This window comes from Amblyomma maculatum, chromosome 4 (genome assembly GCF_055883805.1).
Source record: "Amblyomma maculatum isolate TAMU_Amacu chromosome 4, ASM5588380v1, whole genome shotgun sequence".
NCBI lineage: Eukaryota > Metazoa > Arthropoda > Arachnida > Ixodida > Ixodidae > Amblyomma > Amblyomma maculatum.
Window position 1 is genome coordinate 75866172 of NC_139347.1, and position 15336 is coordinate 75881507.

The 15336-nt window shown below is 42.2% G+C and overlaps 2 protein-coding genes across 2 annotated transcripts in view; one reads left to right on the top strand and one right to left on the bottom strand.

The window, feature by feature from the left end:
• Positions 1–2: 2 nt before the first annotated feature.
• Uqcc1 (Ubiquinol-cytochrome c reductase complex assembly factor 1) lies at positions 3–6004 on the top strand. Its single transcript, XM_084601994.1, has 8 exons — positions 3–254; positions 314–403; positions 560–632; positions 714–771; positions 851–965; positions 1035–1115; positions 3296–3409; positions 5056–6004. Exons 1-8 carry the CDS (start codon positions 147–149, stop codon positions 5146–5148), a joined length of 732 nt encoding a protein of 243 aa, XP_084458120.1. The 5' UTR covers positions 3–146; the 3' UTR covers positions 5149–6004.
• A 6143-nt stretch (positions 6005–12147) lies between these two features.
• The window catches only part of Polr3A (RNA polymerase III subunit A), a 36676-nt gene continuing 33487 nt past the window's right edge, over positions 12148–15336 (bottom strand). Inside the window, exon 5 of the mRNA XM_084601995.1 lies at positions 12148–14643. Within this exon, the coding sequence (XP_084458121.1) occupies positions 13702–14643 (942 nt within the window). The 3' untranslated portion in view covers positions 12148–13701. The remainder of the gene's footprint in view (positions 14644–15336) is intronic.

Sequence of the window (15336 nt, forward strand, 5' to 3'; positions counted from 1 at the left end):
TACAAAGAACTGAATGATCCGTCTGCACGTCTCCACATGTGAGCGGTAAAAAAGCACTGCGCAAAAGGGATTGGAAAAAATAATAGTTTGTTCAGGTACTTCTTAAATTAAAACCCGTGCGCCCACAAGGGTGCTCTCTCGCAAAGATGTATCGAGTCATACCGTCGTTATTCAATCACGGATTGCGCTACGCTAGGTGCTGTACACTGCTTGTGAACGCGTCCAATGGTTTTCACAGCCATGCAGCTTTCAAGGTATAGTTTTTATTTGCATGCCAGTGAGCTTGCATCGGTGAGAATTCGGCTTTTTTCAGAGTCCGATACGAGCAGCGGCTGCTAGGCCAGTGGGCTCTAAGTGGGAAAGATTGAAGTCCGCCGTGAAGTGGAAGTTTGTTGAACAAAGTGTGAGTAGATCGGAAGCGCTATGGTTACTCAAGTTGTTGCTCTGCGGTGGAAAAGTCAGATAGTTTTTAATTCGGAGTTGCTAATCTAGTTTCTAGCTTTCTGCGTGTCCGTCAGATCGAACGTTATACTTTCTTCCTATGCTTGTTTCGCTTTAGAAAATCACAGAAGGGAGTGTTTACATCTACGAGAGTTGTGTGGACAAAGTGGACTTCAGAACATTCTTTACGTGTAAGAGCTCAGTATGCCGTACAAATTTTCTGCAAAGTTGAGCTTGCTCTGAATATGACGTGCATCTTTCCTTATTTGCAGATTTAAAGGTTCCCGACACTTTCTTATCCTGGTTTCTAATCACAGAGCTTCACGTGTGGCAAGTATTTGGCCCGGCCTTCATCTTATTTAGAAAGTTCTTACAGACCGAAAGGCGCTGAAGCATTGATATCTTCTAGGATGTGTGTGACACGGGCCATGGCTGAAGTGGACAATCGCATAGCACTTCGCCTTCAATATGAAATTGTTCGTAACCTCTGGGAAGACACGAACAAGCGTATAGGAAAACTTGCGGTAACGTCCTTCACGTCATGACTGAGTGTTTCGTTCGACGGTACCATTCTGTCCCTCTCTTTATTTCAGTACATGCCAGCAAAACGTAAGCGAGAGTCTTTATTTTATCTCCACGACCACTTCAATGCCATGATCCTGTTATATGATGAGGTAGGCATTTTTTCACTTCTTTTAAAACCACAGCTAGAAAACAGGCCTTCGTTAATCACATTTAGGGTTTTTGCTAGTAATGCTCTTCTCTGGTACCTGCATGTCATTTTAGTTTCCAAGTGCTTTCATGTCACTGCGCACCCCCTTTTGCAACCTGTGTCTATTTTTCATGTACTCGTATTTTTTTTTTTTTTTTCTTGACAACTCAAAGAATTGTTGCGGTAAGCAGGGGCCACTGTGGTCGTCATTGACTTGAAGTAAAGGTTACCCCAAGGCATTTAAAATGATCAACTATTTCAGTTGGTCTAGATTTCAATGCAATAGAATCGTGGGTGCAAACTGGTTTGGTTCTTTGGGTAAAATATAGCTGCTTTTGTCTTCTTTTCATTCACACACATATTACATTTTGAAAATTTTGCCAGTGTTATCATTGTTGTATTACATAATTTTACTGACTTCTGAATGTCTTGTCCAGAGAAAGAAAATACTCGTGCCATCAGCATATATAGTAAACTTGACATTCCTGTTAATATTGACAATATCATTAATATATATATATTAAAAAGTTGCCCTAGTATGCTGCCTTGTGCGACACCAGAAAAAAAATAGATTTTACTTCTGATAGTACATTATTTAGGCTGACAGCTCATTTTCGGTGAGAGGGGTAAGATTTTATTAGATTTGCAGGCTGACCTCGAAAACCCGTAGTACCATAGTTTCATTAATAACAACTTGCGTTTTACCAAGTCGAATGTTTTTGAAAAATATGCAAATAAATCTGAATCTCTCTACTACGGTATCCCTCATAGTGCTATTTTGGCAAAGTAAACCTGAAATTTTGGAAAAGTAAACGAACATCTCTTTTGCACTGTTTGCAAATAATGTTGCCCTTGGGTAGCCTTATAATTGAATTTACCACTACCAGAGTTACCTTTGTAGCTTTGGATTGGCATTAGTGAACAGGGAAGCTGCAGAATAGTTGATCAAACATCTGCTTACTAACCTAATTTGCTAACATGAATGACAGCAAAAGCTTGCAACTGCGCAATTGAATTTTCGGTGTCATGTTATGTGTCCTGCATTATATTTAAACATGTCACTCACAATGGGACTTAATTGCAGTGAAACATTATGAAATACATGTATTATGATTGGTGCAGAATAAAAAGATTTTAAGCAGCGATTTAGCTTGGCTAAGCACGGACATAGACGCAGGAGCAAAATTTAGCATTCATTTAGTTAAATCTTGCTTTGCTACATTTTGCCATCTTTAGCTAATTATTTAATGGGTGCTTTAGGCTCTTGTGACGAAAGAGGCCCAATTAAAATCTTTATTGCAACTTCGTCAGAGGAACTGAATGCAACATCCAAAGCGCTGCGACCTCGCCACGATAGTGCAGGGGTTAGGGTGCTCGACTACTATGTCCAAAGATGCGGGATCAAATGCCAGCTGCGGCGACCACTTTTTGAAGGAGGCGAAAAGCAAGGCGCCCGTGTGTTGTGCGATGCCAGTGCACGTTAAAGAACCCCAGGTAGTCAAGATTTTCAAAGCCCTTCACTACGTCGTCTCATAGCCTGAGTCACTTTGGGCATTAAACCCCGTAAATCGAACCAAATCAAACTGAAGCGCCATGTGAAAGATTGGCAGCTTAGTGTGTGAAGGAACTGGCTACTGAGAGAGCACAGTGATCCAACACAATAGCCAGCGAAGCTCCTGTTACCTCGGCCTGGGTTTGAAACCCACTGGCAGCGAGTTTTTTTCCGAGCAGTTGCCCGAAGGAAACATCACAGCCATGTCAACAAAAGCTAAAAATGTAGGTAGCAATGCTTCTGCATTGAAACAGAAGTTGGCTGAAAGTGTGCACGTTAAGCTTGGAGCATTGTGTTACCTGTTGTAATCATAGTTCACCAGCAGTAGAATGGTTGTGCTGAAATGACCACATTCCAAGTTCAGCATATCACAACGAACTTGTGTTGTAAGAGCTGGAACAGTGTTATTGTAAAGAAGACATTGATGTGTGTAGCATCTCCCAGTCCTTAGTTATGTTTTTGAAATCTACAGCAGTTTAAAAACCAAAGGAAGTGTATTGGATTTTAGATTGTGGTGAAAGTGTGTGCTAGGAGGTGGGGCTTAACCAAGCAAACTGGATAAATCCCTTTTACTTGAAAACTCTATGCAGGGTCTGCAAGGAGGTGATGCAGCCCTTGCAAATGCACTTTGGCGTGTCCTCCTGTTGTGCGAGGGTGGCGATCCTGTGGCATTGGAAACACTTGTCCATTATGTTCGGAAACAGGTCTGTGATATCCTCCCACAAACTCTCCTATAGCCTGCTTTGTTGGCCAAGCACACTTTGGAGTTAGTGTTGCATTTTTGTCAGAGGCCCAGCTCTTTTCTTTGTTGTTGTTTTTCATCCCACAAATTCAGTCGTATGCATTTGAGGTACTTGCAGTGTTTTGTACATGGGTTGGCCCAGCTAGCATGCTCTATAACTTAACCCTGAAGAAAGTGTTGACCCAGCTAGCACCCACTATAATTTGACACCAAAAAGGTGTTCAAATAAAATCCAGCTCATTTCAGCTTGTTTTGCAAGGAGTAGTATTCTTTTTCCATTCTGCCTTTTGAGTAAAGAATAAGTAGGCACTATGAACTGAATATATTATGGGTACATGTAATATACTTAGTAACACATCTGTTGGTTCTTGTCATCCGTTGTTTATTTTTTTTTATTATTATTATTTTTTTTCACATTGTATTGGTAGGTGATACACTAGCCTTATTGACACACAGTAGAAATATTTTTGAGAGAAGTTAAGAAGTTAAACTTTAATGGCTGTCTTTAAGTTGAAGGGCTTATCAAATGTAGTTTTGAAGGTAACCTATCAAATGTGCAGTAAAAGGCATTTGGCATGCATGCTATGTATGACTGCTTGGAAGTGAGCTAATAATTTAAAGGTAATTTTAAAATTCTCATTCCTGCTGCTTGCAGCAACTATTTTGAAAATTCTGCCTTTGAAAATCATAAGGCATCCATGACATCAACATGCGGGGCTGTCATTGGCACTCCAAAGGGTGTAACAATGTTGGCAGACAAAGTGGGTGGAAGCATGAGTCTTTCTGCCATTCTTTTCTTATGTCTAGTTGTGATGAGGGGGAGGAGGAGTGGCCAAAAAGAAAAAACATATTGAGCGAGGTTGGCTATGTGATGATTTTGTGGGTGAAGTACGCTCATGGACTGCAATATTTAATTTTTTCTTGCTTGATCCAGTGTATGAAGCTGTTTTTAAACCCGATATCTCTGGTGCTGCATATGGTAAATTGAAACTTTTTGTGGAATAGTGATGGAGCGATTCAGTGTCAATCAGATTTTCATTGAATCGTTTGGCACATCATGCAAAATCTCCAGCAGCGGTGGCGTAATGGTAGAACATTCGCCTCGCATTCAAGAGGACCGGGGTTCAAATCCCGGTGCCGCGCAGGTCTCCACCGGATGAAAAAAAAAAAAAAATCCGCGTGTCGATGGAATTGCATGCACAGGTTTGGGGTGCGACCTGATGCCGGTGAACACCTCCGGCAACGCACTCCCTCACCAGAACAGGAGCTGGCCACCCTGGTGCAGTAATTGGCCGCAACCTCCTATGATAAAGAAATATGGAAGAGGCCTTCGCCCTGCAGTGGGTATAATCAGGCTGATGATGATTATGATGAAAAATCTCCAAGCAACCCAAAGGTTAACCTTTGTAACATCACTCACATGTTATTGCACATTTCTTGCAAGAACTGGAATTTGTTGTGATATCTCTCTAGCTATGGAATGCTGTTTTTCATTCATGGTTCCTTTGTCTGACCTGGTCATAGCAGTTGTGCCTCTTGATGCGGCAGAAATTGTGCCCATATATTTGCCATGAGTATGCAGAGGTGTTTTTTTTTTCTTTCTTCCAGGTTAACATGCTTGACAAGATGACTTTGGATGAATTTATAAGAGAAAGAAACATAAGTTGGACTCCCCTGCTGGATTGTGAAAGCAAGGAATAGTGTTGATGCCACAAAAATTTGCAGTGCGCATTATGAGCCAGTTTGCATGTCTGTGTTACGTGCCCCATAGTGTACATAATAAAATAGAAAAAGTAAAACATGGAGACTGTTGGTTGACTTTTGTCATATGCAAGGTCAGTGTGGTGCAGATTGTGGTAAACTGAGTGCACTTTTTCTGCCATGTCTGTTGGTCTGTTGTGGCTTTTAGTGAAAGTGACTAAATAGCAAAGGGTTATACCATATTTTTGCGATTATAAGCATCCCTTAATTCTAAGCTGCTCCCCCTTGGCATCCATAATAGAAGTTGGAATGAGCTTCAGAGGGCTGTTGCAACTTGATCTTCAAGCACACTGCAATCGTGTTTGCAGAAGATGGTTGCCAAGTTCCCCAATAAACTGTATTTCTCGCACCCGTCTCATCAAGTTATCTGCATGACGACAGGAGGGGGAAGGGGGGTATTTTAGATTTTTCAAAGCTAAGCACCATTCCTCACTTTGGGTATCGTGGTGAAAAAAAGGGTTGCTTTGAATTGAGTAAATACGGTAATTGCTTCATGCTGTGGTGCGTAATAATGCTTCTCTGCAAAAGCATCTATGGAAAATGAAAAGCTCAGCTGTTCTTAATTAGTAGGACGCACTTGTAGCTACCAGATCAAATTTAAAGTGCATTCTGCAGTATGCGATAAGGGCTGTGTTGAATGCTGATCGAAACCTTACCTGAAGGTGTAGCATCTGTGGGTGCTACTTTTGAACGAACCTGTCGTGCCACTTGCTGTAGAATTGCATGCAAAATAGACATTCCCGATGTGTGGCCGCATATTGTTCACATCACACTAGTCATTAAAAAATATGCATGCCCAAAAATTGATTGCGTTTCTTATTTCGGATATGTAAGAATGTCGCATATTTTGCAAGGACGCCATGTACAATGTGAAACTTTATTGACTAGGCAGAAAACTTTATCCTCAGAAGACAGTTCAGTGCTGCGTGTAGATTGTATGTGAAGTTCATTTTCTAATAATTAAATTATGCCACTTTACAGGCACACACAATCCGCCTTTTTCACAAAATGTGGCGCCCTCTGGGAGTGGTTGAAAGTTCGTCTGCTACTGGTTGAAAACATCCTTGGCGCCAGCGAAATGACGGTGTGTGTTCTTGACAGCTAACGCCATCTATCGCATATGCCTGTCATGAATATTAACTACACATGGCCTCTGAGATCAGCTACGACTGTGCCGATCGCGGAGGCCAAGAACTGTGCATGCACAGCTGGGGTTGTGGTTTGTTTTCAACCAAGGGAGAGGTGGGCATGCGCTGAAGTGGCCTTGTGAAAAAGGCAGATTAACTTGGACTTATAGTTTGCTCAGAATTACGAAACTTACCTGTACAGCTGGTTTTTTTCTTCCTTGTTAAAGCAGGCAGCGCTGCTGTTCTCTGTGTGTCGCCTTATTAAACATAGGTATATATTTCGGCCCGCGCAGACTGAAGCAGACATGTCTAGAAAGGCAGCACCCACACATACCACCTCGGCTCTCAATTACTTTGTGGAGAGTTCTCAAAGCAACCTCGAAATGAAAGCGCTTAATGCATTCTTTTCTCTTGATATAGCGGAAAATGTTTCTCAAATTCTTTTTAAAATCACTGTATAATCTAAGATCAACATATTTTAGGGCTATTGCAATTGTGCGACATTTGTTTTTTTTTGCTTGAAACCTTTTGATGGCAGCAAAAAAAATTAGTGGATGCCTAGACTAAGCCTAGCTTGGTTTGCAATAGCACAAGGTGCCAGTTACTGTTGCCGAGCACGACCAAGCATGACTTTGCACGCTTCAAAATGGCATTTGCAATCTATCAAGAGAACTTCGAATGTGAGCAACAACATGCCAAGGCGAGCTTTAAATGCAAGCAGACACCTTCACAACCGCTGTGTTAGGTTGCCACGGTGACTTTGTGATCCCATCGTGTGTTGGCATCGCCAATGTTAATTTGCTCATGATGTAACACTGTAAGCTTCTGCCGAGTCACGACCATGTATCTCATGTCATGCTTAGTCATATGCCTCACTGTACTGCATACACTCACCATTATACACACAAGATGACTTTCATGCACCCAAATCACGACCAATCAATTAGTCGTGCCTAGTTATAGCATGGCATGATGTAGTGCTGGGCTTAAAAGGACAGAACACTGGCCAAAGTATGTCATGAGATTATGATGGAAACGAAAAGATCTTGAATCATATAGTACAGATTGAGAACTACAATATCAAAGAAATGAGTTTACAATTTTAATTTGGCATTGAAAATTGCATGTAAACAGAGGTGGCCGTATGTGGCCAAACGCTATTATTATTGCTGTACTGACCCATGTGACCACATCTTGGGAAAATAACACTGTTTTTCATAAGTGCACATTGTTCTTTTTTCCTCCTGGAGTGCTTGTCATGTTTTATTATATTTAGCACCATCTCCAGTGTGCCATTAGCATCGCTAATGACATGCTTTCAGCTTTTGTTACTAGATGGCACCACAGTGTTTTGAATTCCTTAGATGAAGCGGTGACTACAGTCCACTAAATATTTCATTGAGGAGGCGTACTTTCCTCTGCCGGAACAGCCTTGAGTGTGGAAACTGAAATGGACGTACTCTGCACAAACTGTCTAATTAATGTCTGGCAGGTGAAATTTATATTTGTTTTCGGTAAGTCTTTTTTGTTGACCACCAGTTGTCATTGGTTCCAGCATAGCTCTACATAACGGGCGCATGTACCGGTAAAAAGAATTACCGGTAAAGTTTTCTACAGTGTTTTTGCTAAAACCACCATGGAATCGAACACTTACACAGGAATCTTTCCATTGCGGTGAAAACATTTTGATGATTAAGTTCCAGTGTTCAGTCCCATTAAGGGGTGGGTGATCAGTGCGGTCACACAAGACTATGCTATATTTCCCACATCCCCACTCCCCTTAACTTTTCCACGTGCGGTGCTATTGAATGGTAAAAGCACCCCCAAAAACCTACTGAGGAGGTTTCAAAACATGGCAAGCTGGACACTATCGGCAACTCCATATTTATGGAGTGCACGTGAAATGTTGGCTGGAGAGCTCACAGTTACCCAGTACTAGAAAATGTTGGTCTTAGATGAAACGGTGTTCCAATAAAAAATGGTGAAAAAAAAAAAAAGTGGGAGCACAAAATCGCAGACATTTATAAGTACAGAGCGGTTTTGTATGCTAATAATTTTGTTACTCTGTGCATGGATGATGACAAATGTTTTGTGCGATAGCCTGGCTACTTCAAGAAATGTGACTGAATTGCTTGGTGTGGCATAATTTATAGGCGTGGTTTATAGATAAAAAAAAAAGTTTCCTGCTACAATCTGTGGCTACAGCACTCGAGCCGATACAACACAGCAAGGAGACGCACACAGCGCTGACTCTTGTTGCATCTTGCTGTGGCCTACTTGGCGTGATGTAGCCATGGATTGCACGAACCAACTCTCCCAACAAGTGGCTTTGTCTTGCACACAGTTCAAAGCAGAAAAAAAGCACAGCAATACTGAAATTACTGGTATATAGTCAGTTATCATAGAGAACCGGAAAATATGGACAAAGCCCTTTTTAAAGTAAAAGAGAGTTTAATTTTTGTAGCAAAACTAGCCTCAGTTAGTATTGCTAACCTCAAAATGGCATTCAAAATACCTAAGCAGGTTATGCTCATATCGACACTATTCATCATTTCTTCCCACTGAGCGTTTATCCGCAATGTGTACTAAGGAAAATCGTGCTATAAACTTTCCTCGCCCGAGTCATTGTTCGAAGCAGTGTTATTCGGTATAATGAACAATGAAGAAATATACAGACAAAATAATGCCTGAAGAATTTTCTACATTACCAACTGGAAATATTTTGCGAGTGAAATTATTGTGAGGCAATTTAATGCTTAAAATTTGCTCTTCTATCAATTTGCTGCTCTTTCATTAATGCAATTTATGATAGGACAGGAAGAACTGAAACACAGGCTGCGTGCAACTGGGTAATGGTTGAATGAGAAGTCAAGAAAGGAACTATCGAATTCACCGATGCGTAGGAGCGAGATTACATGAAAGGTGTATGGCAGCATAGGAGTGCTCACATATTCGGGAAATTAAGCTACCACACAAAAATCTGCATAATTACGACCTGCTTCAGGAACGTGTTCACCAGTGCAATTCATAGTGACATTAGTGACAGGCACTAAAATGCACAAATAATAGAGTGCTGTTTGGTGATGGGCTCCTCGTGCTTTCGCTAGAATCTTATGTACAACACACACCTGAAATATTTGGCACAACTATAAGAGTGACCAACCGAAGTACCGTGAAAAAATAAACAGGCATTGTTCTATTGTGCACATTCAGTTGTCTTGCTCTGATGGGCCTGTGACAATCGCAAAAAAAGCTCAAGAGATTGTTTCTCTTCGAGTGAAGACTGAGATAGAGTAAATGAGGCACTTTTGGGGTGTATATAAGAAGAAAGCCAACAATATTTGAGCAGAAAATGCATTGGATATTTAGTTTTTGTATTATATAGTAAGATACTTTGTGTAACTTGATCGAAAGGAGGTCTTTACTGTACCGCGCCTGCAACTCTAACTGAACAGAATAAATAAATAATTCACTAGCATCTATCCCAATGAAACTGTACAGCAGCAGAATTAATGTATACTCTTGCCAAGGCGCAATACCGCGGCAATTGTTACGAAAAACAGCTCTACTGCTCTTATGAAGAGTTGGGGATCGCAGAGGCAGAATAGGAGAGAGAAAAATGTAAATGAAGTACTAGCTATGACAGTGAGGTGATGGCCTAAACAGGAATCCAGTTGCATATGCTTCCAAACCAACGTAGTGGTAGTACTGGTAAAGAAAATGCTACTTGGTCCACATGGCTACTGCTCCATTTATGAAGGGCATAAATAATGATGAACTGCATTATTGGCAGTTATGGAAGCTGGAAGATTTGAAAAAGTTTGGCAAGAGAAAAACACTCAGATGAACCATTCCAGCCTGAAGCTGATAGGCACTACAGTGCTATAATTTTCTTATGTCTTGGGTGTAGTTATGCTGTTATGTTGCCCCGCGGTGCAACAAACTACTTTTTAATGTATCGGTTACCATCTTCCATTGTTCATTGCAGGTGGAACAGTGCGAACTAGGCGAGAGACAAATTCGGGAAGAAGACACAGACAAGTGTCAACCCCACAAATTTTTTATTCAGAAATAGACTCATTTATGCATCAAAATCATGTGACGCTACAGAAACATGAGTACCTGCACAAGCAAATTCAAGAAGTACAAATTTTGGCGACTAATCTTCCACATGGTGTAACCCTATCAAAAAACATGTCAGATGAGTCACCAAATTTTGTACTTGAGCTTGCTTGTGCAGGTACTCCATGTTTCTGTAGTATCGCATGATTATGATGCATAAATGAGTGTATTTCTGAATAAAAAATTAGAGTTGCGAGCCGGCACCTGTCTGTGTCTTCTTCCTGCTACTGTCGCTTGTCTAGTTCACACTGTTCCACCTACAAGGAGCAGATACCAACTAGCCCAGCTTTCCATCCTTCTACAATGTATAGCCATGCCAGTGCACTCAACATGTTGAGGCAGCAGTAAGTCAACTAAGCTGGAGAGTGGTGTTAGGTGTAGCGGTGTTGGCGCCCCCATACCAGCACACCGAGTTTGTTAGTCGCCGCTTCAGTTCCGCATCAAGAGGGCAGCAGTCACGCTGGATCTATGGAGAACACAACATTAATCATAATCAGCCTAACATGTCTACTGACGACAAAGGCCTCCCCCATATCCCTAAAATTAATCCTCTTCTGTGCTAGCTGAGTCTATCTTATCTTCGCAAATTCCCTCACTTCATATGCCTAGATGATTTTCAGCTATCCCCGCTATTCTTTCCTTGTCTTGTAATTCATACAGCTGTACTTAAGGTTATCCTGCCTGCGCATTGCATGCCTTTGTTCTCTGGATGAGCAGCCACGTGCGAGAGCCTTATTAGCAGTGCAAGGCCCTCCACAGCAAATTTGTATTAAAGAAAAAACTAGCATTGGGAAGTTCTGAGAACACTGCTATGAATGTGGGATGCAAGAAGGTTGAACACGTGTTCAAACGGCAGGAAGTTTGCGTTCATGTTTTCTTGAAATAAATTCAGTTTGCGTAATTATAAAGAAAAGTTCGCACTCAAATTGTGTCTCAAACTATGCTGAGCACATCTGAAGGCCTGCAGGCCACAATTTGACACAACTGTGTGGGCCAAGAAGTCATTGAAGCTTTAATTAATATTGCCTTATGCAGAGAAGTGACAAAGCTCTCATTGTAAAAGTTTTATGTTATTTAAGGCCCTCTGTGTGGAATCGAGTGTAGTACTCTGCCTTTTCTACTGCATGACGATCTTGAAATTAGCATTACTAAACTTTAAAAAAGGTGTGGGGTTGGAAGTATGCTGCGTTAAAGAGAATTCTACAGCATTCGGTTTATAGGGTTTAAGGCCTCAGATATTTGCCATCAGAGACACCGTTGTGAAGGGTTTTGGGAATTTCAACTGCCTGTGGTTATTTAATGTGCACTCACATCACGCAGCACAAAGGTACCTTGAGTTTTATCGTGACTAGGATCAAACGAGTGTTGTCGGTATCGGCAGTCAAGTGCCCCAACCACTCGACCATCGCAGAATGGATTTTACATGCTTTGTACCTGCCCTGCCTAGTTATATGCACAGCTTTTAATTCATAAATAAAAGCAACGTCTTAACGCTAACTATTTGAAACAATTAAACTAACAAATTTAGGCTTTGACCAAGGATGCAAGTTACTAAGTAAGGCATTACAAATAGGAAGTAGAGTTGGAATGCGTTTTAAGAAATGGAACTCTTAAATGTGTGTATCCTGTGTAAGTGAACTGCTGTGGATGGTGCGCACTGTGACAAGCCTCCCCCTATCAACAGTTTATGTGAACAAAGCAAGAACAAAAAGACGAGGAGAAAAAAACAGCTACTGTTTTTATCATCCACATCCACAGTAGCTTTCACACTACTATTCACTTTGTAATGTGCATCACAAACTTGTCCACGCTTAGTGGACTGCTAGTAAAAAACAACACTTGAACCTGCCCCATAGTTCTACATGTTCTTTTAAGACGTCCAGAACTGAAGGTACATTGTGCCCCAAGCTTGCTGAATGAGCTAATTAAAGAGAAAAATGCTTTCATTCAAACTGCTGGTTGCTTATAATGCTTCTGCACTGTAAGCTCTTTACCTTGGAACTGCTATTGCAATGGAAGCTGTAGGGGCTACGTCTCCATCCTACGGTGGGGCAGCACACTGACATTTCTTCACATTTATCTTTTACTAAGCATTCTTGTAAATCCTCTCTTGCCCCTGTGCAAAAACCTAGCCAGTGGCCAGATTTATTTATTGATGGCATTTAACACCATGGATGACATGCTGATGGGATGATACATGAAGCATGTTTAAATGCACAAATGTGTGAAAATGGTTTAATTCCCCTTGCGCAGGAATAACAATGCGCAGCGCATAGACGCCTCTTGCGCATTGGTTCCATCGAAATGCAGCCGTTATGACTCAGCAACAGAAAGCCCTAACTACTGACTGCCACAGTCACTGCGCCAGAAAAGAGGGCTCACTCTAGGAAGCATGCAAAGGTAGCTGACTCAATTCTGGGCCATGTCAACTGCTTCTGTGTATGTGATGTGCTCCCTTGCTTCCTGAAACCAAGCTCACCCCTTTTCTCTTGGCAGTATTCCCATCGGACACAAATAAGCGCAACACCCTTTCCCTTTCGCCTGATGAAAGATATTATCTTGCAGCTCCTACCAGGAAAGAAAAATCCCGACTACATGACTCTGGCATATGCTGATCATAAAAAATGCTCACTGTTTTGCTTAAGAGCATGCCTTCCAAAAGCAGGATTCAGCTCTTTCCTGTAATATAGTAGTGAGAGATAGCAGAAGCGTAGGGCGGCGATGGCAGACGGCAGGGACATGTAACACACATGCATTGGTATCTTCCTCGAGCATTAGCCAGCGAAAGTAAAAGGCTGATTTCTTAAAACTTTAATCTGAACTTGTTCTACCATGGCTGCTTTATTTTTCAGTGTTCTTAGCTGCACGACGACATTGAAAAACAATCCCTAGCAATACTGTCTACGTGCTGCAAGGATGCATGTTAATAAATATCAGTCAGTACTGAGAGAAGTGACTCAGAAAAAGCTATCAAGCTGGCTAGATGTTCAACGTTGTTCATAACTTCAGTCCCTTACCAACAACCACACTGCAGCCACGTCTCGTAGTGTGCCTTTCATTGTACAGCAAAGGCACCCATTTTATGCCCCATAAATTTTTAATACAGACTTATTTCATCACATAAAAAAAAAAAAAAAATGCACACACACACACACACTTGGAAGATTCTGCTCCTGTAAAGGCTCTTCAAAAAACAAGAATAAGTGTCAATGCATGCTGGTTTACGTCAGTCACACCACTGCAATCACGAATCACAAAGTTTGACGTGGAATTCGCTGCGGTCAAAGATGAGCTTGCGTGGTGCAGCTAAAGGACGCCAGTCCACCTTGTGCACCAAGTCAAAGAAACCCGTGCCGATGGCCATAGGCACGCCTAGGATGATGCTTTCACTGACTCCAGAGATTTCATCAGTCTGCCCATAGTAGGCGGCATCAAACAGGTGGTCTGCAGTCTTCTCAAACGACGCAAGCATGAGGGCGCTCTCCTTCATACGTGCCAGGCCATGCCTCGTAATGCCAAGCACTTCTCCCCTGAAGGTCATAAGATCTGCCAGAAGCATAAGGTGCCTGCGGTCCACACTGATGCCGTGGCCCGACATGGTTTCGGCGATCTCATGTATGATTGTGGAGCGGGCAGCTTCAATGCCGAGAGTCTTTTCCACCTCTGTAGTGTTGTTGGACCTTGTGCGGGTGCCGTCGACACCGTAGGTGGCAATTACTTCTCGCAAGCCATCCCCTTCCACGAGAAGGCGATATCTGGTACCACCAAGTGAGTCGTCGGCATGAATGACTGCTCGAGAACTGCTTGGAATGCCCTTGATGACGACCTTCGGCAGCTGCTCCATCAGATTCTGCAGAGAGTAGTATAGAGATGCTTTGCTTGTAGCAGTGGGTCGTACGGTAATCAACGAGGCACCTAAGGTTGAGATGTTCTGGCCTTTTATGCGAAGCTTGGAGGTCATAATCGAGTAGCAGATGGTGTCCACTGTGACTTCCAGCTGCAGCAGTCGAATGCGGTCCAAGTCGAGCTTCACAAGCACAAAACAATCATCAGGGAGAAACACCTCCTCCACATACTCGGACACTTCACCCAGCAGCGTCTTCTCAATGCGACCCTTTACACGACGAGCATACTCTGCATCCTTGTCATTTATCAGAGAAGCTGTGATGATGGGAGTGCTGATGACCTGCACATAACAGCAAAGCAGTGTTACAATCCAAGCAGGAAAACAAGCCTATTCCACTGAGCACACATCGAGGGATTACCGAGTACACCTCAAACGAAACCAACTTCAAAAATATGAACACCAAGACTGCACCCCTCTGAAACCACAGAGATGGAGCTAATTCAGAGTATGCATGTTTGTATGTGTTAAAAATGACTGCTTGCATATCATTCAAAATGCAATGACATCTAAGCTCTGATCATAAACTGCTTACTCAAGCTAATTTCTGATAGTTCAAATAATGAATGTTTAGCCCCTGTCATACACTATTTTCAAAATAACATGCTGGTCTACTAGGCTCTTTATTATAGCCAATATCTTGTTTTTGATGGCCACTGTCATTTACATGCAGGGGAGGCTGTCACTACTAACATGGCATGTGTGGGAAATGCACATGGTCTCTTTTGCTCCAGCAATCCATTCGTATTTCGTCAATAGCAAAAGCACTGAGGCAACTGTACAAACCAGAGTGCACTTTTGCTTCATCACTCTAAAATATTTTTGCTTACACTATGTAGCTACAGTGAGTAGAAATGTGCACGGGCCGAAATTCTGAGCCAGAGCCCGGTCTGGGCCTTATGCTACAGGCCCAAGCCTGGCCCGGCCTGACACTGAAAATGCCTGAGCCCAGCCCGGCCCTGTGCTCAGACCCGG